The sequence below is a fragment of the Melozone crissalis genome, unplaced genomic scaffold (assembly GCF_028551555.1).
Source record: "Melozone crissalis strain CALT ecotype California unplaced genomic scaffold, PUWL_Pcris_2 ptg000042l_1, whole genome shotgun sequence".
In the NCBI taxonomy this organism is placed as follows: Eukaryota; Metazoa; Chordata; class Aves; order Passeriformes; family Passerellidae; genus Melozone; species Melozone crissalis.
Window position 1 is genome coordinate 19,321,226 of NW_026535820.1, and position 23,391 is coordinate 19,344,616.

The 23,391-nt window shown below is 39.8% G+C and overlaps 1 protein-coding gene across 1 annotated transcript in view; it reads right to left on the reverse strand.

Annotated features, from left to right (window-relative positions):
- Window positions 1-5,759: 5,759 nt before the first annotated feature.
- Window positions 5,760-23,391, reverse strand: part of MYOM1 (myomesin 1) — a 68,311-nt gene continuing 50,679 nt past the window's right edge. Inside the window, exons 25-37 of the mRNA XM_054285436.1 lie at window positions 21,138-21,274; window positions 20,155-20,299; window positions 19,527-19,586; window positions 19,208-19,275; window positions 18,519-18,632; window positions 17,873-17,960; window positions 17,117-17,155; window positions 16,918-17,023; window positions 14,915-15,078; window positions 13,345-13,381; window positions 13,007-13,029; window positions 11,400-11,455; window positions 5,760-6,805 (exon numbers count right to left, since the gene is read on the reverse strand). Coding sequence (XP_054141411.1) covers window positions 6,533-6,805; window positions 11,400-11,455; window positions 13,007-13,029; window positions 13,345-13,381; window positions 14,915-15,078; window positions 16,918-17,023; window positions 17,117-17,155; window positions 17,873-17,960; window positions 18,519-18,632; window positions 19,208-19,275; window positions 19,527-19,586; window positions 20,155-20,299; window positions 21,138-21,274 — 1,310 coding nt within the window. The 3' untranslated portion in view covers window positions 5,760-6,532. The remainder of the gene's footprint in view (window positions 6,806-11,399; window positions 11,456-13,006; window positions 13,030-13,344; window positions 13,382-14,914; window positions 15,079-16,917; window positions 17,024-17,116; window positions 17,156-17,872; window positions 17,961-18,518; window positions 18,633-19,207; window positions 19,276-19,526; window positions 19,587-20,154; window positions 20,300-21,137; window positions 21,275-23,391) is intronic.

The following is a 23,391-nucleotide window of genomic DNA, read 5'->3' on the forward strand; positions in this document are numbered from 1 at the left end:
CATCCAGCTGCTCCAAAGATTATGGCTTAATGTATTACCAAATTATGTCTGTCAGTCTCAGAGCACAGACAGATCTTCCTCAATAATTGGCTAACAAATCCAGAAGAATTCAAGGACAGCTGGAATCACAGTGCCTTTACTGCAGGGAAGTCAAAGCCTATTTTTCTCATCCTTTTTCATCTTCAAAAATCATCCTTTGTGGTTTTAGAAGATGACTGGATAACATAGCCTATTGCAACACTTTTCTTTGTTGTTAACTACAGTTATTATTACACAAGAACATAAATTTCTAAAAGAGTTATAAATTTGAATATAAAGAGTAATGTATGCTGAAAGGGAACATGTACGTGAGAAATAAGAAAATAAAGAGAAGTGCACTTCAGATAAACATGGCATCCAGTGCCTGAGTTTAAATGTAGTCAAATGATTCTGTGTGTTTGATAGGAGATCCTGTTGCTACAGAAATAATTTGCATTCTATCATTATGTACTGCACAGAGACTGAAACAATTTTTCATACTTATAATGGAGAACAGAATATAAATAATACATTTAAAATGCAAGAAAAAAATTATTTAACCACAGTAACATAATAAGCTTTAGCATACTCAACAATTTTGTTAACATTCATTTTGAATATTTGTTATATATCTGTGAACCACTACAGCCTAAATAATCAAAATAAAAAAGGGAAGGTAATCTTTTGTATGTTTATCTCATTACTGTGCATAACTACATTATTCTTCTGGATAGCAAATATATTCCTGTAGAATAATACTGATGTGACTCCATTTCCAGCTCTATGAGGAGCCATCCAAACTTAACAAAAAAATCCCCTAACTCTATTGCATTTTAGTTTAAAATTTAAAAGCTATTTCCAGTAGGTTTTAATTGAAATATCAGGAAAACAGTGATTTTTCTTGCAGCAAAAAGCTAAGACCTGATTCTGCTACAATGACACAGAAGAGAAATCTGTTCTTGGCTTCATGGTGAGAAAAATGGGCTTTGTAATCTGAGATTTGGGACATTTTTAGACCATTCTTCTGAGATCTAGCTAGATTTCTATTAAAGCTAATGCAGAGACCCCTGCGGCATTCAGCAGGAATTGGATCAGGCTCTCAGTGGTACAGTCTGTTCTATTTATAACTTGCTCACTGCCGCTGGTGTTCGTGGCAGACAGGCTCCCCACCCCAAGGAGCTGGGAGAGCTGATGGATCTTTGCAGATGGAAGGCAACTTGAAATAATTGCCAGTGCAAAATGTGTGTGTGGAATTGTGTGAAACAACCTGCAGCTTTGTGCTGCTTTTGAAGGGCCGCTCTGTAGCTCTGACAGAGTGCTGGAATTGCACATCTCTAGATGTTTATCATTTTCTGTAATAATTACATGAGAAGTTACATGCATTGGGGTGTCCTGCCATGGAGATGCTCCTTACTGCATTTCTCTGAAGGACCTACGTCCTTCACTGCAGGGCTAAAATACATAGATTTAGAAAAAGATGTGATGGACAATTGAGTCAAGCTCAATGTCAAACACTAATTAAGTGTAGTTGGATGATTTTAGTTGTAGTTCAGTCTGCTTTTAAGTTTCTCCCAACACCATTTTGTGTAGATGTCATCAATTTGATTTCTACAATTTTTTCTCTGTTGCATCCTACATCCTTCTGTCACTCACTATGGACCATCCATGTTATTTAAACCCTTTACATTATTTACAGGAACATTATTTCTCTACTTGCCTACATATAAGTGTTCTATCCAGTATTTCATTCAGACGGAAAATTTGTGTTGGTTTTAAAAAGAGTTGAATAGAATCCTATTGGAATTCTACTAGAAGGAAATTAATTTCTTCTCATGTGGGATATCAGTGTCTTGACTTCTGTGCATTTACTTGCTATTGAGACTCTTTGCTTCCTTATGCTAACAGCGCTGTGAGGATGGCTTAGAAACTGGTATTTCTTGTGTTTTCAGTATTTCTACATTAGTAGTAGGTCCAGCACGTAGAAATACCAGTGGAATTCAGTGACCTTTCATCAATAATCCCTCTGGAAAAAGACAATATAATATGATTGAGTCTTCTTAGAGTTGAAGGCATTATGAATATCTTCCTAGTAATTAAAATATTTTATTTTAATTTCTTAGGTTTTGTAACTTCTGGTCACTTTAAAGTTGAACTTGTCTTGCATAGCAACAAAATAAATTCTGGCCTTTATTTTTGTTGGTTTGTTTTTCAGCTTGAACTCTGCTTCTTTCGTGGTATCTAAGCATTTGCAAATGAGTCATATTTTCCTATATCTTCAGTACATAAACATGTGAATGAACACAGTAATGAACGTGGATGAGCACAGCAATGATTTAATGCAGAGACTCTTGCCTTGCATTTATTCCTCGCTTACATGACCATGAAGCTACATTCTCTTATAAGAAACCAGTGGATTTGATGATAGTGAGTGAATGAAGGGATAGTCTTGGGCTGAGCCACTGAGGAAGAAGAGCAGTGGGTTTATCAGAAATCTGAATGCTGTGGCAAAAATTGTGGAGGAAAATTAGCATTTGGGGGGCAGCTGATACTTCATGGGTTAATGATTTATCCACAGTAACTCATGAAGGCATTAATGGAGAGGACTGGACAGCAATCATGTGAGTCTTGGTGATAAGAAATGGCCAGATGTTGTCCTGGTCCACCTGATGAAAAAGATTTGCAGGAAAGAAACTTGGATCAAAAGAAAATTCCTTATGCCCCCCTGCATCCATAGGAGATGGTTCTGTTTCTGGAGTTCTTCCACTGTGTCCAGCCTGGTCATGGGGAAAAGCAGAGCCCACATGGCATGAAGGGGACTGTATATATCATTTCCTTGAAAAAGTAAGCAGCATCTGCCTCAAGCTGTGATGGCCTATAAATATTGATTAACACATCTGTGTAACTGATACCAATATTCCTTTACACTGCAGTAAATGTGTCAGTTCTAGACAGGATTTGCTGTAATGAACTCTGCTTATAATGGACATTTTTTAGTAATTAAATTCACATTGACAGTACATGTATCATTATTCACATACTTAGAAATTCCTGCAGTGCAGTGCAGTTATGTGGTACTGAAACATAAGTGCCCATCTACTATGCATTTAAATTTAGAGTTAGGAAATATTACAAATGTTACACAAAAAACCCTATTAACAAACTTCTGTGGTTAAATATTATGGTTAAGATACCACTCACGAAATCTCAAGTTGAACTTATCCTGTTGGTGATAGGATCGGATTCTTCAATGAAGTTCAGTGGGGTTTAGCCAAGGCTGCTTTTTCTGGTGCTTTTTCTGGTGCTTTTTCTGGTGTTTTCTTTCCCTGCCTATCCAAACTTTCTGTGGGTTGAGGAGCCTTTTCTGCTACTCCTGCCTTTCCAGCAGTCTTCTTTGCTGCTTTTTGGTTGCTTTTTGTATCCTTTCCTGTTTCCACAGCGGGCACTTCATTTGGATCAGGTGTCTCTTCTGTAGCAGTAATTTCTTCTGTGTGTGGCTTAATAAAATCTGATTTAGGAGAAGTAATAAAATTTCTGAGTGATCCTAAGTAACAATATTTACTGTGCTCAGCAACATTTCTTTCACATTGGTTACGACCTTATCATGTTCTTTTCCTCTTTCCCTACCCATATAAAGAGGTTCAGTATCACACACAATATTACTACTTATTATGGAACCAAAACCAGGCCCAAGTCTTTATGTCTCTAATTAGAACTATTTAGAGGTAGATACTGGAAAACATTTCCAGGTACAGAAATAATTGTTTCCTGCTTAAGTCACCTAATTTACAGGACTGCTCAGAAAAGCCTACCATACCAGTAAGGCAAGAGAGGAAGGAAATGCTGTAAAATATTTGTTCTTTCCTTGGGAACAAAAAAGTGAGGGGAAATAAAAGTATAAAAATGTTCTGTCAGAAATTATATAACATGTATACATCCTGTATACAAAGAAAAAATACTTAGGCAAAAATATGTAAAACAAATGTTCTGATATTGTCAGAACTGAAGACTGATTTGGAGCTAAAATGGTGTATATGGGAGAGATGAAATTGTGAAGAATAAATCCCTGTCCAAATAGCAATTCTACAGGTAGATTCTAAAAGAACAGTAAAATACTATACAAATAATACATGAGAATGCTGAATCACCAGAGAGTTTTTAATTTTCTACCCTTCCAATAAATAAGACAAAAATCGGTCACTTATAACTCCAACTTTACCATTCAATATGGACAAAAAATGGGGAGAGAATAATTGACTAATCCCAAGTAGTGGCTAAACAGTCAGGGTTTTCTAAAAGACTTAGGCATTTAGGGTCCCTGAATCAGCAAGGCCTTATTTTTGGTGAAATATTAAACATCTAGCTGCTGAATTGAGTCTCACTTTGGAAAATAACACCATCTGTGTATGTATACATGCTTACAAAGTCTTTCCTCTGCATCCAGAAATTTAGAAGTATTCATTATGACTTTTAAATCTTCCATCAGCCAGGTTAGTCAAGGTGACAACTTGCAGTGGAAGTAGAAAAGGTGGTTTGAAAATATTGATTTAAATCTCTTTCACTTAGGCCTAACCTGGTAATTCATACTTTGCATCTGTTGTTGATTAAGAGCATCTGTACTGTAAACTTGATTGATTGTGACCTATGAAATATTGATTGGCATAGACAATTAACTCTGTAACAATTTAACAATTTTTTCATTAAAACAGAAGACTCCAACAGTGAAGGCACTCTTACCTTTCTTTCCCCCTTCCTTCTGTTTGCTTGCTGACATTGCTTTTTTCTTTTTAGATACAGTTTTATTATTTTGATTGTGTCCTTGGGCTGTGTCAGTCTGTCCTGACACAGGCATCACAATCACCTGAAGCAAAGCAAGAACAAAACGTGCACGAGCGAGACATGTGGATGCATCACAGATTCAGCCTGAAATCCCCATAACTGAATCCCTGGAAGTGATCCCTTTTGAAGCAACTAATTACTCTAACTTTCAGGGACACATACATCTGCCAAAGAAAAGTAGAATCCAGCCTGTTACCTGACCCATTTGTATTCCCTGGCTGTTCTGACAAAAGGAGGGAGGCAGGAAAACAGAATTTTGAAAATAAAGTAGTAGAAATAAACTCTTGTCAAAATGCAATTGTTATTAAAAATATTTCTGAGTAATAAACATCAGTTATTGCAAAGAGCAGGTAATATTCTTGTTTGCACTCTGGAGGATGGAAGAACTGTGACTCTGTTGTTTGTATGTTGTATGTCATGGGACAAAGATGGAGTGACCTGCATATCATCCTTGAATTGGCTTCATGTCCTACTAAGCAAAATTGTAACATTATTTTGCATTAGCCCTTCAAACTCAGGAAGCTTACTCTATCTCAAATTACAGATCTTATTGTGATTATATCTTGAAATTTAAAAATTAGTCCTTGTTGCTGTTTTGCTGGTTTACTCAGCTGCTGTGACTAGATAATCTGAATTTTTTTTGGTAACAGATATTGATTTTTCTATCTTACAAAATACTTACATCTCACCCTTAAATCACAATTCATGCCCAGGTGCATTGAAAAGCATTGGACTACTCCTGTGAGAGGATTTGCAAAAATACCTTGTTGACTTAAGGTGTGAAGCAGTGAAGGTCTGGACAGAGAGGTGTGAAGAGATGCCATTGTGGTTTTGTTGCAAACAGCGAAGTGAAGATTAACAGGGATCTAAAGGGAAGCTGGAGGTAATTACAGTGGTGCAAGCATTAAGACACTATCATACTGTGCACAACTACATGAGCTGTGGCTAATAAAACAAGACACAGTGAAACAAGCTTGTGATTGAAGGAAAGAAGTGAAATCAGTTTATTTGTGAACATAGAGCAGAGTTCATACACTTTTACAGACACACACACACGTATTATTATCCTGGCCTCCTAAGCCTTATTTTCATTTATGTTACAGTACTGTTACCCTGTTTGGGCAGATTAAACAATATTTAGGGCTGTAAATGACACCCATATTAAGGCCTCACTAAATTAACACAGCAATACAAAGGGGCCTTAACACAGACAAAAGCCAGCACTCATTTCTCTGTGATCTAACACGTTCCATTTATGCTGCTTTACCAAAGCTGGAACAAATCCTAACTCTGCTGCTCAAGTTCGCTCCGATCTTTTTGATCTTTCCATCTACCTCATTAGTTGCTTCCACTGAAACAATTCTTGACCCTTTCCTTCCAGATGCTCCAGGAAAAGGATGAAATGGCGAGCATGTGTTTACAGACAGCATGCACTTGGCCTTGCTTAAAATGCTACAATTAGTTTCTGTGAAGTTAGCATTAAGAAAACATTCAGGAAAGGCCCTGATTTCCCTGGCATAAGTAAGTGTATTAGAAGCAAATGTGAAGTGAATGGAAAAATCCAAGGCTGCCTGCTAAAGCAGAAAGCCATTTACACACATGGATTATATCAGCCTAACATCCAAAATCTCCTCTGTACTTCTCTCTTCTAGACTTAAATTCACGCTTTCATTTTGTCCTACTGCTTTTTCTCTTGCTCAGACTCTCTCTCCTCCTCAGGGATGTACACACTTACAGTGACGTCGCTCGTCTCTGTGCCGTACTTGTTCTTCACCACAATGCTGTATTTCCCAGAGTCTTGTGTGGACACAGTAGAAATGGAAAAGCTGACATTTTTTCCAGATTCAAACCTCAGGATGCAATTGGCATCTGATACAAATGACTTTTCATTCTTCAGCCATGAGACCTCTGGGGTGGGGTCTCCCCAGACAGTGCAAGAAAGATTGAGTGCCTACAGAAAAAGTACAAAGGAATTGAGTCAGTAAATATTTGCTGTGTTTTTTGATGCCCGACTCTCCAAATATTCCAGCTTCCCATTTAGCTTCCTGCTTTTAGTAAAGGGATTCACACTATCATCAGTAATCAATAATTTATGTCACTCTTCTCTATCATAAAGAAGGAACTCAGTTAATTCAAGAATGCCATTAAAACCTTTCAATATTTTATGGACCTTCTTCTCGACTCTCATAATCATTAGTAAGGGTTCCTCCATGCATATTTTTTAATATAAAATTGGATATTATCTGCATTTGTGTGTTAGACATGAAATGAGATTTTAATGAACTGTCAGATGATTTGTTCACATTAAACTCACCACATATATATATATATCTCCCATAGGTAAAGAAAGTGTGGCTGCCTTTATAGATAACTAAGAACAAAGTGGGTCTGGAATATTTTGTTTAATTTGGGATCCTTTTAAACTGTGCCCTGACAGCTCTTCTAACAGACTTGAAGTGTTTTATGCACTTCTGTTAAACTATTTTTAACTGAAATCAAGACAGGCTTTACTCATTCTTTAGTGTTCATGTAAGTATTTCCCTTGGATGTTAATATTGTTCCTAAGGACTGAATTCAGTCCCATCAGCCTGTAGGAAGTATCTTCACTGTTGGAGAATCATCTTGTTGGAGAGGTCACTGGCAGCTTCTTGTACCTTCAGCAGGCTGCTGAGTCTCTTGGGCACACTCTGTACAGGCCTCCCTTTTTTCTTGTCAGCTAATTCAATTTTGGGAGATATTGATACATGTAAATGAGCCCCTCCTCCAGTCACAGTGCTATGGCAGTCTTCTCAAAAATATTTGCAAAAGTGAGTATAATGTAGAGACTCAAATGTGAAAAAAGTTCACGTGGCAATTCAATGGTACATAGGCCTTTCTCTGGAGCTTTATTTAGGAAGGAATTTATTTCTATATATGCCATTTAAAAGGGAATCTAACTGGACTGGAAATTGAAGAACTTTTACTGCAAAGAAAAGTCTTCAGTGCTTCATTAGGAATGGACCAAGTGATAATTAAGGAGTAGACAAGATTTCACTTGACTGGAATCAAGTATCTCTTCCAACCTTCCCTCCAACTCAGTGCTTCTTATCAAGTAGTGTGGTAGTGGAAGATGGGACAGAAGAGAAATGACTAGAAGGCTGTTGAAATGAATGGATAGAAAAATTGACACCTCTATAAAAGTGAGAAGTGTTGATATCTCTGAGAACAAAATAAAAATACCCACATGCCCAACCTGAGGACCAAAATGAGAGAGAAAGGGAAGGGGAAATCTTTCCTATATCAGCAACATGCAATTCTTGGTACTGAAGGAGGGCAGGTTGCAAGTGAGAGGTGGTTATGGCATGGTGGAAATGGCCTCTATCTGATTTCCTGCAGCACCTACAGCTGGTGACCACGTGGGGCTGTTGACTCCCTTCTCTCGTAGCCCACTGGTGTGAATGTGGTTTTGGTTGCCATATCAGTCCATCTTTTTAAAAAACAAGTGGGAAATGAGGTTTTATGTTTCCCTCTCTTCCATATCACTCTGGATACAAACATGCCCTCAGCCTGGCAATGCATATGGACCCCTTCAGGTGCTCAATATTTCATTATTGTCTTCTGATTCTCAGGCAAGCAAGAGCTCAGCACCAAGTGGCTCCAGCTGCCACTCCACCACAGTGCTAATGAGCTGATGTCCATGTCCACACAGCTCCATTAGTGGCATCATTCAAAGCTGGGGTGTTTGAAGTGCTGTCATACTCCATAATTCAAAGAGATTCAAGCAGCAGTGATGATTCTTTTCTTCTTCTAAATCATTCCTTAAAACAGCTACATTTTCCTTAACCTCACATCACTAGCTCCTGTTTGATATGAGTGATTCTCTTAATGTTCCCAACTCCTTCTGTTTATTTTCCAGCTACTAATGTGCAGAGATGTGTCTTATAATATAGATGGTGAGATCTTGATTTTCTGGAAGGTAATTCCATACCCAAGGAGAAACAATTGCTCACTGTGACTGCACCTATCTGTTTCAGATTTCTGCTCTTTGGGCAAGAGATTGTCTTTGCTTGTGTATATATTTATTACTCACTGAACCCCTTGATTTTAATACTGTGTTCAACCTGATATAATTTTGTTTTAAAAAGTGTCTTTCATACTCCTGGGCCCAGGGCACTGAGGCATGTCCACTTGAAGCAACCAGCAGCTGCAAGTCCAGAGCCTTTGTACCCCTCACTACCTCTTCTGCCTTTTCCTGCAGGTTAGCATGGGTAGGGTAGTAGAGGTGGCAGAGAGAAGTGTGTGTGTGTTTCTTTGTAATTGAATCTTCTTTCACATTAGCACAGCATCACAGTTGTGGATGGTTTGGGGAGTGGATTGAAGCAGCTCAGTTAAGGAAATCTGCTCCCTACCTCCAGCCTGTCTGTGAGGATCTACACCCCTGGCAGAAGGGTAGAAAGAAGAGTGAGTTGGTGGGAAGAAGGATGTTACATGTTGCTTCTATGTCTGAAAGTGCCTCTCAGAATCCTAAGCCTCTTCACTCATTTGCAGGCCTTCATTAAAACAGCCACTTAGGTTAAGTTGCATAGCTGGACACAAAACTTAGGCTAGCATTCTCTGTCAGGTCAGATTCCTCCCTAATGTGAGCTGACACTTAGCCTTTTCCAATTATACCACACTGCTGAGGAGCATTTATGTCTATCAGTGGAAGCCTCTTAGGCCATCTGGAATGCTATTTGATTAACACTTGGTAAACACTGGTTCATTCCCTCTCACCCATACCCTTCAGCTCACATGTAAAAAGCTAATAAATGGCATCACAGTCACAATGTTAAGTTTAAATTTGAGGTATGCATGTGCTTGGAAGTTCAGTCTCGTGATACTAATCTGTTCATATAAGTCTGTGGTTGTGGTGGCACTAGACTTCACAATCAAAGCTTGCCAGACTTCTGCTACCTCATTTGCTGTTGTACAAAATCCTCAATGATTGTGCAATTTGTATGAGTTACACAACAGAGAATTGCATTCTTCTCTCTCCAGCATATATGCAAACAACAGCCAGATGAGTCAACACCACCCAAACCAGCTCTGTTTTCCCTGATCACTCTCTGTCCTTCTCAAAACCGTCCTCTACTGAATCAAGAAACGTAAGGTCAAGGATATTTGTCTCCGTTTCTGGGAGTATTTCAGCCATGTATTCAAACGTTACAAATGTCCTTGCTGTCAAGGACAACATGTGTCTGGGTAAGATTTTGCAACTCATTTTTACAAACTCCTTTTATAAACACTGCACATTTTGTGTCAATGAACTCATACACAATTTCATATCAACACTCTTTTGTCTGAAAGGTTAAAACTGGTAAAGGTTTACACCCATGTTTACACCCTGCCAAAGCATCATGAGAATCTCTCCTCCAAGCGCTGATTAGCTGAGAATCTGCTAATTCATTCTGTTCCTTTGTGTCTTCTGTCTACAGTTACAATGTTCACATGAGTGCTTCTTACTTTACAGCGCTTCTCAAACTGCTATATCTGTTAAAGAATTTTATTTTGTAATGTCAACATACTTGATTTTCCCAGAACTGCTGCAGTGTACTATCTTGTTGGCTATATCTCACGTTGTTAAGCTGTTCAGAATAAGATTTTAGATTCTTAACACTTCTGCTGAGCTTGTAATCAAATTCTTTTAACCCAGCTGACCTACTGACAGATAAAGCCAGAAATACCAGGGAGCTGCCTTACTGTCATTGTCACATTACAGGTTTTCAGTGACATTCACATGCCCTCTTTCACTGTTTGAACACACTGTGAAGAGGAACTGGCTGGTGACAGAGCAGCAGGAAGTGAAGAGCAGGCACTTCTTGGTCTCAGTACTATTAAACAGCAAGCTGTAGAAGCAGTGTGCTGGGAAAAAGTTGTGAGACTGAGAATTCAGTTTCTGGGTCATCTGTTCTTTGCTCAAGCATCAATGTTCCTCTGGGAGTGCCTTACCATAATCTTTCAGCTAAACTCTCCTAATATAATCCCGTATAACACCAGTGACTTATTTTGACTTCCCTCTCCTTTACCCTGAGGAAATAGACAATTTTTTCACCTATTGGCTGGATGAGAATTGAGTTATTTTGGTTTACTACTTTTACACCATTTAAAACCCAGCTTCTACAGGTGGCCAGCCTCTACTGGCCACATTGCAAAGAACTTAATGGTAGAAGGCATAGAATGACTGGCTTCCATGTGAAAAAAGAGTTAAACTTTCCTGATACAGGGGAAAAAAATCTAACTGTGAAACCTGTGCGTGAATTTTTAAAGAGCTGGTTATATAAGGAGTTTTAGTCCCAATTCACATTGTCATCTCACTTTTATCTATTTCTTAAGAAAAGACACTGCCCTGAATACATAAACCCATCTGTGCAAGTCCATTGAATTATGTACAGAAGGCAGGGGATGAATAAATAATGTAGCAGATTTTAAAGATGGCATCTCAAAAAGAAAAGGTGAATGTATTGCCATCATTGAAAGGTGTTCAAGCTGTTGGGATGTTGTGTAAAGCTTCAGTTAATTTACTGTACCTTGCCCTCCTGGATGGTGACAACATCGGGCAAACCTCCAAGTACCCGTGCACGATCTGGAAATAAAGAAGATTAATTTTCTTTAGTGTCTCAAAATCAAGTGTGTGCCGAATCCTATTTCTCTTCTAGTTCTTTCCTTTTGTCTTATTTATGTACAACTTGTCTCTGATATCTGTGCTAGCAGAGAACTATCCAGCATTTTTAGCACACCATTTGGACTTTAAAATATGTTGAATTCACAGCAAAAGATGTGTTAATAGTTGGTGTCAATCACTTTCACAGACGAATTAAAGTGCACGTGCAGTGTCCTGCCGACTTTGAGATCAGTTGAGTTTTAATTCTGAGTGCACAAAAATGATTTACACTCTTGAGATCTGGTGCTCAAAATTTTTACTGCAGTAAACTAAAAACGTTGGGTATCCAAAGGGAAATTAATGATGCCTGGTAAAGTGCTTGGAGATTGGCTTTTAATCTAGATACAAAGACAGACTTCAGTCTCAGTGTCAAAAATGAAGTTCCACCACTTGTGTGTAGCTGTGTGTAAATGAGACTGGTAACTGATTGATCTAGCTTTAAACTCAAGAGCCCCACAGTAGTGTTAGACAAATACAAATAAGCCAATCGCATGCAGGCTTCAGTGCACTTCTCCTGGAATACGGATTTTGTTCGTTGCATGTCTGGGTGGAGCCTGGCGGAGGAAGGAAATGACTGTACAGAATGTTCCCCTCTGGTGTGCTCTGTAAAAGATGTGCTCTGGAGCCCAGAGATAACAGCCTTGGGGGAGCAGGAAAGGCACTGTGCTGTGACAGTTAACAGTGCCTTGTGGGCAGCCCAGGGGCAGGAATGAAAGGCAGGGCAATCTCTGACCCCTTTGGGGGGGGGTCACTGTTCCTATCCAAGCCCCGCTCTATCTCTCTATGCATTTTTCTCAAATAATTTTTCAAATTCTAGTTCTGCCCTCATTTTTATGCAGGTCTGAAAGTAATTTGAAATTAATTTGAACAGTTCATTTTTTCATGGCTTCTTCTGTAAGTAGGGAGGGTAATGAGTTAAATAATTCAAGTTGAAGGCTAATAACTTACTCCTTAAGTAGTTAATACATACTTCTGTTTTAGTTGCTCTGGTGGAATGGACACACAGGCAAAAGTGTGAGGAGATTCTAAGCAATTCAAAAGCTACTGTTGCTTTCTTACCCATTTCTGTAAGTAATGCTGAGCCATTTGACATTTTAGAGCATTCAAAACTAGCCAAATTATTTTCTCAATCTTTGAAAACAAAGAGACTTTTGTGCAGAGAACATGCATGAGAGATCCTAGCAATAAAGTTTATTTTTAGAGAAGGCTAACTGATACTGAGAACAGGAGCTTGGATGAGAAAAATCAACCTAACCCATAAGAATAATATGATTAGCTGCAAAGTGCACCAATGTTAAATCAACAAAGGGTCATTTACTTCTCCTTGGTGTAAGGACAAACTCGTTTTAGGATGAGCACATGCATATAAACATGCCTACATGCCCTCTCTTTCCCAACACACAACCTTCCTGGAGAGGAAGACAAGCTTCATAAACCTTTTCTTGCAATCATTGTCAAAGAAGGCCTACTTACTTTTCTCTGCAATCGCAGCTTGCCTGGAGTTGAAAGAAACAAAGGGAGAGTCCAATTTCAGTTAGGGTTTACTTAGAGTGATTGAAAAATAGATTATCTTTTTAACTGCTTTTAATCCATTAAGGAAAATCTCTCTCATAGCTTGGCAATAGAGCTTTTTCTTTGCTACCTGACTGTTATATAAGAGTTGCATCAAAGAAGTCACATGCCAAACTCCTACGGGCTTCTGTATGACTAGAACTTGTTTCATAAGATAAAGTTATCTCCAGCACAAAACAAACAAATACTGTTATTATTTTATGGCTGCCATTACTGTATTTAGATGGCATAATACTTACTTTAATCTCTGGAACTCAGCAAAGGCTTCATCGAAGGCTTTGTAAAGAGGAAAAAAGTACATTTAGAGAGAAATAATCTCACAGGTTGAAACTTAAAATTAATAAATAAAATTAAAATGTAGATGTAATAAATTTAAAATGTAAAATTTAAAATGCATGCATGTGTACTGTACAAACACTAAAATGCTGAATGGTTTGACTGATAAAGGCCATCTGGTATATGGCAGGTATTATATGTACATATGAATGCATAAACACACTTTTTTCTTCTAGAAGTCAAGCTTTAAGACAGAGGGCAAGAAAGTAGTAGCTGAAGTAATTTCTCAGAAGAGAGAAAGAAATGCACAATGCATCACCTAAATGAGGGGTTATGGCAGCGACCCTCCAAACTCTTTATATTGTACATCCCTATATAAAATTATTTTGAGCATGCACTCCCTATATATAAATTTATTTATAGATTATGTAGATGTATACAAGTGAAGTACACTGGGTCATCTTGCACACCCACTTCAGTGACCACTGGGTTATGGAATACAAGAGAGATGATTTTCCAAGGATTTTTCCCATCTGCTTGAAGCTTGATGGGTACGAGCAAAGAGAACAACAAATTGCTGTCTCCTTTGAAAATTCAGGCTAAGCTGCCATCATGGGGGAGGTCAATCTCTCCTGCTTTGAAAGGGAAGAAGAAATGTCTTTTCCTAGAAAGTGGAGTAGAGTACAGAAGGAGCAGCATGGAGATGATTAAAATGTTATCACCCTTACACAGAACTTGCAAACAAAAAGTGAAGCTTTAGGGATGGGAACAGCTGGGAATGGAAAGAGCAGTTTGGAAGGAGTTAATCTGTTCTCTAGGATCTGAGAGGTCTCTCAGAGTAAAAGCTTCCAACAGTCAATCCAAATTTTTCCCCTAACAGTCCTTCCTCATGCTGATGAGAGGTCTTGGCATCTCGGAAGAATAAGGAGTTTTATTACACCCATCAAAGAAATAGAGTAGGAAAGTATCAGAACAAACTCGTCCCTCACTTCCTCCTGGAAATATTCCTTGGAAGAGAGACACACAGAAGGCATTCAGTGCTACAATTCATATTTAAAACTGCCAATTAATGCCAGCAACACAAGGGATTTTGTAAAATAGCTCTGCAACTGGGCTGGCATCTCAGTAGGCAGACTGTAAGTGGGTATTTGGATTAGGAAAAAGCGGTTTTTATTTTATTACTTGAGAGCAGAGGTTGGGGAAAACAAATGGTGTGGTCTGGGGAGAACAAATCACATAATCACTGAATAAGCTGAGTTGGAAGGAACCCACAAGGATCATCAAGTCCAGCTCCCAGTCCCACACAGCACCATCCCCTAGAGCTACATTGTGTGCCTGAGAGTATTGTCCAAAAACATTTCTTGACTCTGTCAGGCTTGTTGACACAGTCCCTACAAAAAATGCCAGACTGGTGGGTGCCCACACAGACCCCAAAGGGTGACAGGTCTGTGGCAAGATGCTGCTGTAGATGCTGCCACACTGCCACAGCACACTGCCCACACGGGGATGATGTTAGCAGAGGGGATGGCCTACCTTGTCCAGAAAGATCCACTGTCTTTTTGTGCGTTGTGTTGCCATCAAAGAGTTCCATTATGTATCTGCCTTTGTCCTGGGGAGTCGGCTCATTGATCTGCAACCAGATCTGCTCCCCGGTGACACCAGTCCTCATCCGGTCCGTGAACTTAATCTGGGTATCACTGAAAGCACAAAACAATGTTACCTTTTGGTTTTACTGCAGGATAAAAAGGGTTTGCTCATGCTGAGCCACTGAGCATGCCTGGAGTTACTAAATGATTTCCAAGACACCATGGTATGCCACCGTATTCTGAAACCTTTGAAGTCAAACCCTTGCTACAGTTGTGAGCTAGAATTGGTGTGACAGCCTTTCCCTGTTCAATGTCCAGCTGTCCTCAGAGCTTGCAGAAGAATTATGCATCTCAGTCTGCAACCTGAGCCATAGAAAAGCTGTACCAGTCTAAAAACCAGATCTCTGAAGGGTAGCCCAGGCATCCAGAAATGTTGCTGTTCTCTTATTAGCATTTATTTCTGCTTGGGCAAAACAAAAGTATACAGGGCTGTATCAACAAAAAACCCTCCAGTTTTGTCAGAAATGGTGTTTGCCCAGTTTGAATGATTTCTGATGCTGTACTATGTTTGGAATTTAAACACACTTTGACATAAGCATATATTCTTCCATTAAAAGAACAGAAAACAAAAGAAAAAACAAACCAAACACCCCCCTCCCTCACCCCCCAAAATAAATTTCTTAGCTTTCTAGCCAAGCAGTTAATTTCCCTGGATGAGTCAAAAGATATTTGCCAAATAAGCTACTCATTTCCTTGTTATCTTTAAATTGATAACTTTGAATGCACTGGAGGGGAAAAAAAAATTTCTAGATTAATTTGACATGCTTCAAGATGAAACAAGTTTCTAAAAATGAAATGGAGAAAAGAGAGAAAGAGAGAGGGGGGAAAACCCCACAATACTTCATATTCTCTTGCCCTTAGTTGAAATACTTGGGACTTTGGATGATACCAGGTCAGAATGAGTGCCAAGAAACAAGAAGGCCTCCAATAGTTTTCATTTCTCTGACAGGGTGCTGGTTAACATCAGTGTCAATAATTACAGCAAGCCTGGTACAGCATATCCTGGGTGTTCTGTGCCTCATTTACATGAGTTTTATTGAGAGATCAGTAATTCAGATTCCATCACACAGAGTAACAACTACCATGTCCACAGGAAGTGAAACAGCAAGAATAGTAATAATAGATTTGAAGTGATCTAAGTTGTTTACTTCTCTTATTTACTCCTCTGGGTTTTCCATAGCAAGCTGTTTGTGCAGGCTGAGAACTCAAAGCTGTATCATAGATTTGGATGTGCAACTCCCATTAATGTTATGGGAAGCTGGGCATTCAAATTCTTTTTTGAAATCTCAGTTCTTCTGTCTGTCTTGGTTACGTTTGTAGTGCTTGCAGGAGGGGTTGTCTGGATTTTACCGCCCCAGGCACATGCTGGAATTTGCTTTGCCTCCTAAAAACGAAGCCATGCATTAAGAGGATATGCCTGCTTGTCCCAGTTCCACTGAATTGTGGCTTCTAGACAAGCAGACCTCCAGGGCAGGTATCTCTGAACCCGTGGTGCTGGCCTCTTTTGAAGCCTGATGGTTTTTTGGGCTATATTTGCATCACTCCATAAAACTGAGTCAGGGAAAGATGCAGCTCCCACTGGGGAGGTGGGAAGTGCTCTGAAGCAGCACCATCCTGCTGGCATCCTGTGGCATGGGACTGTCTTTCATGAGAGAAACAACAGAAGGGCCTGGAACCAGCACACCTGACTCTCACACTGATTACATTCACAGGAATATGAATACATTCATATTCCTGTGAATGTAATTGACTGAAACAAACTCATATGAGAGAAGGACTCATGAGAGAGGAGGGTAAAACCTGGGCCTCATCTCTCTTGCAAATCCAGGTTCTTTCTGGATCTATGAAATCAAAATTGCACTGGGTTTTGCAAAGTCCTTGTGTACTTACTTGTGCACCCAGCCTACTCTCAAATCTTCTACATAATAAGTAACATAGGAGTACAGTCGGATACCCTCAGCTGTGCTCTGGATTTTCAGGTCTGTTGCAGATAAAGCTGAAAGAAGAGCACATGGTTTTATGCAGCCATACAGCCATTCATTGAGTGCCACAATGAGTCATTCATTTGAAAAAAGAATTAAGTGCTTACCAATCCTTCTGCATACTTCATTCATCAGATCTGCAAAAGCTGTGGAAATAAAATCCAGAGACTAAGACTCTGTGTCTGCAGTTCAAGCACAGTCAACAGTAAGGACAAGTACTGGCTCTGATATATTCTCCCAGAAGGTTTGAAAAACCAGTCTTTGAAAAAGCTACCTTTTCAAGCACATTAGAAATCTGAGTAATGCAGAAATGTAGCCTGTTATTTTACAGTTTCCAGGCTTTATTTAAGTGCAGTCTTGATGAATACTGCTGCAGCTGAACAAGATGATATTTTTTTTTTTTTTTTTTTTTTTGTAAATGATGCTGTTCAGCTGGAATGCTAACCCATTTATATACATTCTAATGGATAGGAGTGGAATGTTAAGAACATAGTAATCACAGTAAGTGGAAAGGCCTTTTTGCATGTATGCAATTGACAAAATATAATAAAAATATTTTTAAATTATCTAGTTATGTAACTTTTTCTATTCTTGTAGGTTTATTGATAGCCCCCTGAGGAAATCTGTTGTAATTTTGCTTAGTGGTAATCACTGTATGCTCCCAAAATTATACAGAATCCAGATGCAATAAGCTGTATTCAAATGTTATTTGAACTGAAAAATCTCAGTTTTTCTAATCAGATGGTGTTGTATGCATGAGAAACAAAGCCACAGGAAGGCAACACATGCAGATGCCTGTATTACCCTGAACCCACTTCAGCCCTGGTATCTGCTGGTGTGGCTGAGCACAGCCAGACTCTGACCTGTGTCCTTGAGCGTCAGCTCACTGGAGTCCTTTCCTCTGTCGTCCTTCAGAATGACTTCATATGTGCCAGCATCTTTCTTAGAAAACTGCAATATTGTAATGATAAAACCAGTTTTCAGAACAGGTACTGTAGAAAAATACAGATTTTACTTGTGAACGCAGCAGATATCCTGTCCCTGTCCCCAGCAGGTACCCGGTGCCTGAGGTTGTCCCCGTGCCTCCCAGCTGCCCTCCTCCTGCCTGGGGTGCTGGGATGGGCTTTGGCAGGAGGTCCTGGTGTGCAGGACTTTGTCCTGCCCCAGATCTGCTGCAAGGCTGGGTATGAACCAGACCCCTCTGGTGACTCTGAAAGCCTGAGTGACAAGCACTTTCCAAATGCTATTCAGAATGGAAATGTGGTCTCAATCTGTTGCTAAATTGACATGCAAAGGAAGTGACAAGCTTATTATCTCTTCTGTCATCATTTCCTGAAAATCTGAACAAGCAGTTACAGACAGACATTTGCTTTAGTGAAAACACAGACACCTTGTGAGCTTTTCCATTTTTAAAACCCACTTCCTTTTTCAATTGTTCTGCTGGAGTACCAGATTAGATCATATAACTCATGTGAACTCAGCTGAAGGCTAGTGAAGACAGTCACTCACCTCTGATATCAGCAGAGTACACACACCATCCTTGAAGTCATGTTCTTCATCTACCATTATCTCCCTGTCATCTTTGTACCACACAATGTGTGTTTCCTTCTTAATATTAGCCACCTAAAATGGATGAAAACCACACTGCAATTATTCACTTCACCTGAGCAGGGGAGCTCAGTGTTGTAATTTGGGTTAGCTTGTTCCATGGGTTAGTGTGTTCAGGTCTCTCACAGAAGAACAGCAAGATTTACAACCTGATAGCAGTGAGTTACTGCAGGCCTCCATTTTAAAATGAGGGAGGCAAGAGGGAAAACAATAGGGATGCAAACAGAGAAAAAGGAGACTAGGGAATGAGTTGATCCTGCCCAGGGAATTTCAACATGCATAAACAGGCCAAAAATGAATTAGTCCCTGGATTTACAAAGACTTGTCATTCTTTTTCAGCTGCCTGTCTCTGAGTGGGTGGCTGATGGACCTGAAGAAAGAAATTCAAGCTATTTTCCAACATATTTTGTTACATGCAATTAGCTGTTGCCTCGGCAGGGTTTACCTTCAGAGGCTCTGTCACTGCCCAACATGCAGCTGGGAGTAAAAAAGGAAAGGGCATCTCTTTAGTCCCTTCCCAACATCTAGGTAGTGGTAGGCCAGTGTGGTGTACTCTGAATATTGTACTCAGGGTTTTCCTTTCCCCTTACCTTACATTTCAACATCACATTACACTCATCAGTAACTTCCCATCCCAGTTTATCCACGAAATGAGGACCTGTTTGAAATTACAGGAATGTTTTTAAAGGTCTCATCAATGGTATTCATAATGCAAAATGAAAGACAGATGTGTTTTACTTGACAAGAATTCCGTTATATTTTAATGTGGTTTTATTTTTCCTATTTCTGCTTCAGAAGTACCCACTTAGCACAACAAAACCCATGTATTTCAAATGAACATATATAACTATAAACAAATTCTTAACAGACTAACACATATGTGATACTTATAAGTATTTGTATTATCACCTTGTTTCCTGTGCCACTCTTTTCTCTGGAAATCTGCTTCATCCTGTAGCTTCTTGAATACTAGGAATTAAAACCAGTAAGAAATACAAGGTTAAACTTCATGTGCCATTTGTACAATGCTGAATGTCACTGCAACAGTTCAGTCTAACTCTGTCCCTTGGATGTCAGTGAGAATCTGGCCATAGGATCAGGTTTTTACTGGACATTCCAGGATGTCAGAAGCTGATTATGGCTAACTCAACTTCCCCAGCTGCTTGCAGTCATCAGGAGTTTTATGTGTCCTGCCTGATGATGTGCAATCGTGCAGCTCCTGGTAGGAAGGCAAATGAGAGGCAGCAGAGTCAGCAGCTGCTTGAGCTCTAACAGGTGCAGCTGCTTGTTCCCAGCTGAATGGACTTTTTATATGGGAAATGTTCATTCCACCCATAGGAGAGCAAACCACAACATGCTGCAGTATTTTACATTTCTGTAACAATTCCCGTTTCTCCCATCACTTTAAAAATTTCAGTTCACATACATGCCCTGTCCTGTAGGAGGCAGGCAAAATTGTGACATAAAAAAACTGGAAGATCTGTTGGTGTTGAAAACAGTGAAAAGCCAGCCCACTGCATAATACAGATCAGCCTACCATCACCAATGAGGACCAGACTAGATTGATTGGTTGCTTTTCCATCCTGCAGCTGGAACGTGTAAGTGCCTTCATCCTTCTCCTCAAGCTTGTCCATAATCATTTCAACAAGGCCAGTATTCTTGTCCACCTTCATTTTGTATTTCTGCAGGAGTGGAAAGTAAAGCAACAATTAATATATGTCAGAGACAGAAAATATTTGTGAAGTGTTATAATGGTCTCTTTAGGAGAAACTTTGTTTTCATTTGGATTCCTACTTCTTCAGGTTCCCATTTGTACAGATCACCATCCTATTGTAGACTCACTGTCTCTAGCTCCAGCTCCAAATGTACAACCAAATAAATAAATCTGTTTATTTACTGATGCTGTACAAGCACATGTCATGCCTGTTGCACAGTGAGTACTATAATCTTTTTCATTAGAAAGGTTTAGATTTGCATCTCTTCAGAATAATGCTTTCTTTGAGGGTGATTATACTGTACAAGGTTGTGTCTGGAATGCTCCATCTCTGCCTTCTATCTGATATCAGTGTTGCAACAAAATCATGCCATGTCCCATCTTTGGGTGTAACAAGTTCTGCAGCTGGAAACAAACACTTGGGAATTTTTCTGTGATGTAATAAATTCCTTCAAACCACAAAGACAGGTGAGAATAAGAGCATTCTAGGGCTATAGATGAAGGAGGTAGGAGGAGTCTGGGCAATTGCAGTGACTCCCTGAAATCACAGTTAATAGAACAGGTGGTATTCACAAAAGTGGCAGGAAGGCAAATAACTTCCCTTTACAAAATGCACCCAGTAGAATTCATCTGGACCTCAGAACTATGGATAAAATCTTTCTAATCATGTTTTCCATGACATATGCTATTTCTCATGAAAATTCATCAGAGTGGAACATAGTTGGAAGTATACTGAAGACAAGAAACACTAATCCTCATTGATACTCATGAAAATGCAAACACATGTAAGCAGTGAAAAGCCTTACCTCTCCATTGAAAATCTCCTTATCATTAAACACAAAATTGGCCTTTGCATTGCCAGACAGTTTTTCAGCTTGCAGCCAGAATCTCACTTCTCCTTTTTCCAAGATTTCCACTGCCAACTCAGAGATAAGTGGGACAGCTACAATGAAGAAAGAAAGGAATGATGCCTATTTTGCCTATAACAACTATTGTCTGCAACAACCAGAAAGCCACTTAGTCCTCCCATACTCAAATACTGTATGCAAGGTAACTAGCTCATAACAGCTCTTCACATAGACAGAATGCCTCTGCACCCACATATACCTAGAATGACAGATGAGATATAGTCTTTTGATCCTTCAATCACAAGGTCTGACCAAACTAAAAGTGTTCAAGATTTGATTGATGCTCCATTCTAAAACAAGGCTATTTCAAATGCAAACTGCAAGTATCTGTGCAGCATTATGTGAGTCTGTATGCTGCAGACCCATGTTTAATAAGTTGTCTTATAATATTACTGTAAGACAGTGAACTGACTCAGACGGAAAAAAAATAAAACAAAACACAAAAAATCTCCAAGCACAAAGCCGGATCAGAAAGTCAGCTGCTGAGCTGTAGGTTGGGAGATTTTTGAAAACACTCTGATCCTCTGCTGAGTGGAACCTCTATCTCCAGAATTCACCAAATATCCCAACACATCTTCAGTCTCCCCAGTACATTTTGTTTTCTTATGAGTAACTGAAACCCCCACATATAAACCAAGTGTGTCAACAGAGAAAGAAAAAATGTAAAAATCATGTACTATACCACTCTTTTTTGGTTAGTTAGTTCCTGTTAGTAACAGTCCTCAGCTTGCTTTCACTTTAACTTTTCTTTAAGACACCATAATCAGCAACATTAAGCATGAGGAGTTAGACTCTGCAATTGGGGCATTTTGCTCATCTCACTGACTTCTGTCATGTTATCTGTCTTGGTGGATGTGCAGATTCTCAGTAAAAATCATACTCTCAGCATTATGTGTGCTGCTGTGTGTGAACTCTCCCCCAGGCTCCACTTTCTCAGCAGTGTAAAGTCTGTGTTGCTAGGGTGTAGCAGCTGAGGACAGTGCACAAACACGTTGCAAAACACATGATGATACAGTCATCATGTGTGTGAAGGCACTCCTCCCAGGGCAGGCTGGTTTCTTTAGCTCAGTGTGTGCAGAGCCTCAGCTGCAGCAGGACAGGACTGGGACCAAAGCAAGCCTGGTTTCTCTCATCCTGCTATTTGCTCCGTTCTAAATGACTGGGGTGCCTTCTGGAGCACAGCTGCCACCCCACCCCACTGCCAAACAGACTTAGGGGGTGAGGACCCCTCAGCTCTTCCTTTGTCACACTCACTCCTTCTCCCTCCTACACCCACACCCGCGTGTGTGCTCTCAGTGCCTGAGTGGCACAGGGTCTGCCTCTGATAAAAACAAAGCTCCTGGGCGGTGAGGCAACAATCACCAGGAAACAGAGAATTATGGAAAAGGCACATGCTTAACCAGAGAGGGAAAAGCCTGGAGCCTGAAAGGGCAGCATTGCCATGAGGGAGTGGGGCAAAGACAACCCCATGGAAGTGTGTCCCTGCTGTGCGAATGGTCCATGTGAGCCTTCCTCACCCAGCACATCACTGTGTGTGTAAGAAACAGAAGGAATCTCAGGGCTTGCATAATTTCTTAAAACAAAGCAACTGAAATGCTGAAGGAAGCAAGTGGGAGTGTGAATAGACTTCAGGCTGCACTGCTTTTGTCTCACTGTCAGCTCTACAGAAATTTTAAACCCCCACTTGGCTTGCCTGTTATTAACTAAGAATATCTTAGTCTAACATGGAAGAGAGAGAAGTATCTCGGCAGCTATTAAATAAATGGCTGAAAGGATGCAAAAGGATTCTTTTTTGGAGAAAAGTCTGATCACTTCTCAGCCTAAAGGAACTGGGCAAATTTGCCTTAAAGTCTGCCATGAGCAGAAGTCTTATTTAAAATATTTCCATAAGCACTGATGGCTATTTTAGGCATTTTCCAGTGGTTTTACATCCTATTTGTACAGCATTACAAATTACTGGCAGCACTTGACAGGCAGCCCTTGGGCAGTTGCTGAATGGAGGAGTTGGAAGAGTTTCTTTTTGCCTTGTACCAACACACTGCCGTACTCATACGTGGCTGTGCTCTGTAAGGCTCTTATTCAAGCAATCCATTTTCCCATGGAGTTACTGGCTGCATGTGTTTCTAAGCAGAAGTTCCATTAATTGCTGCTC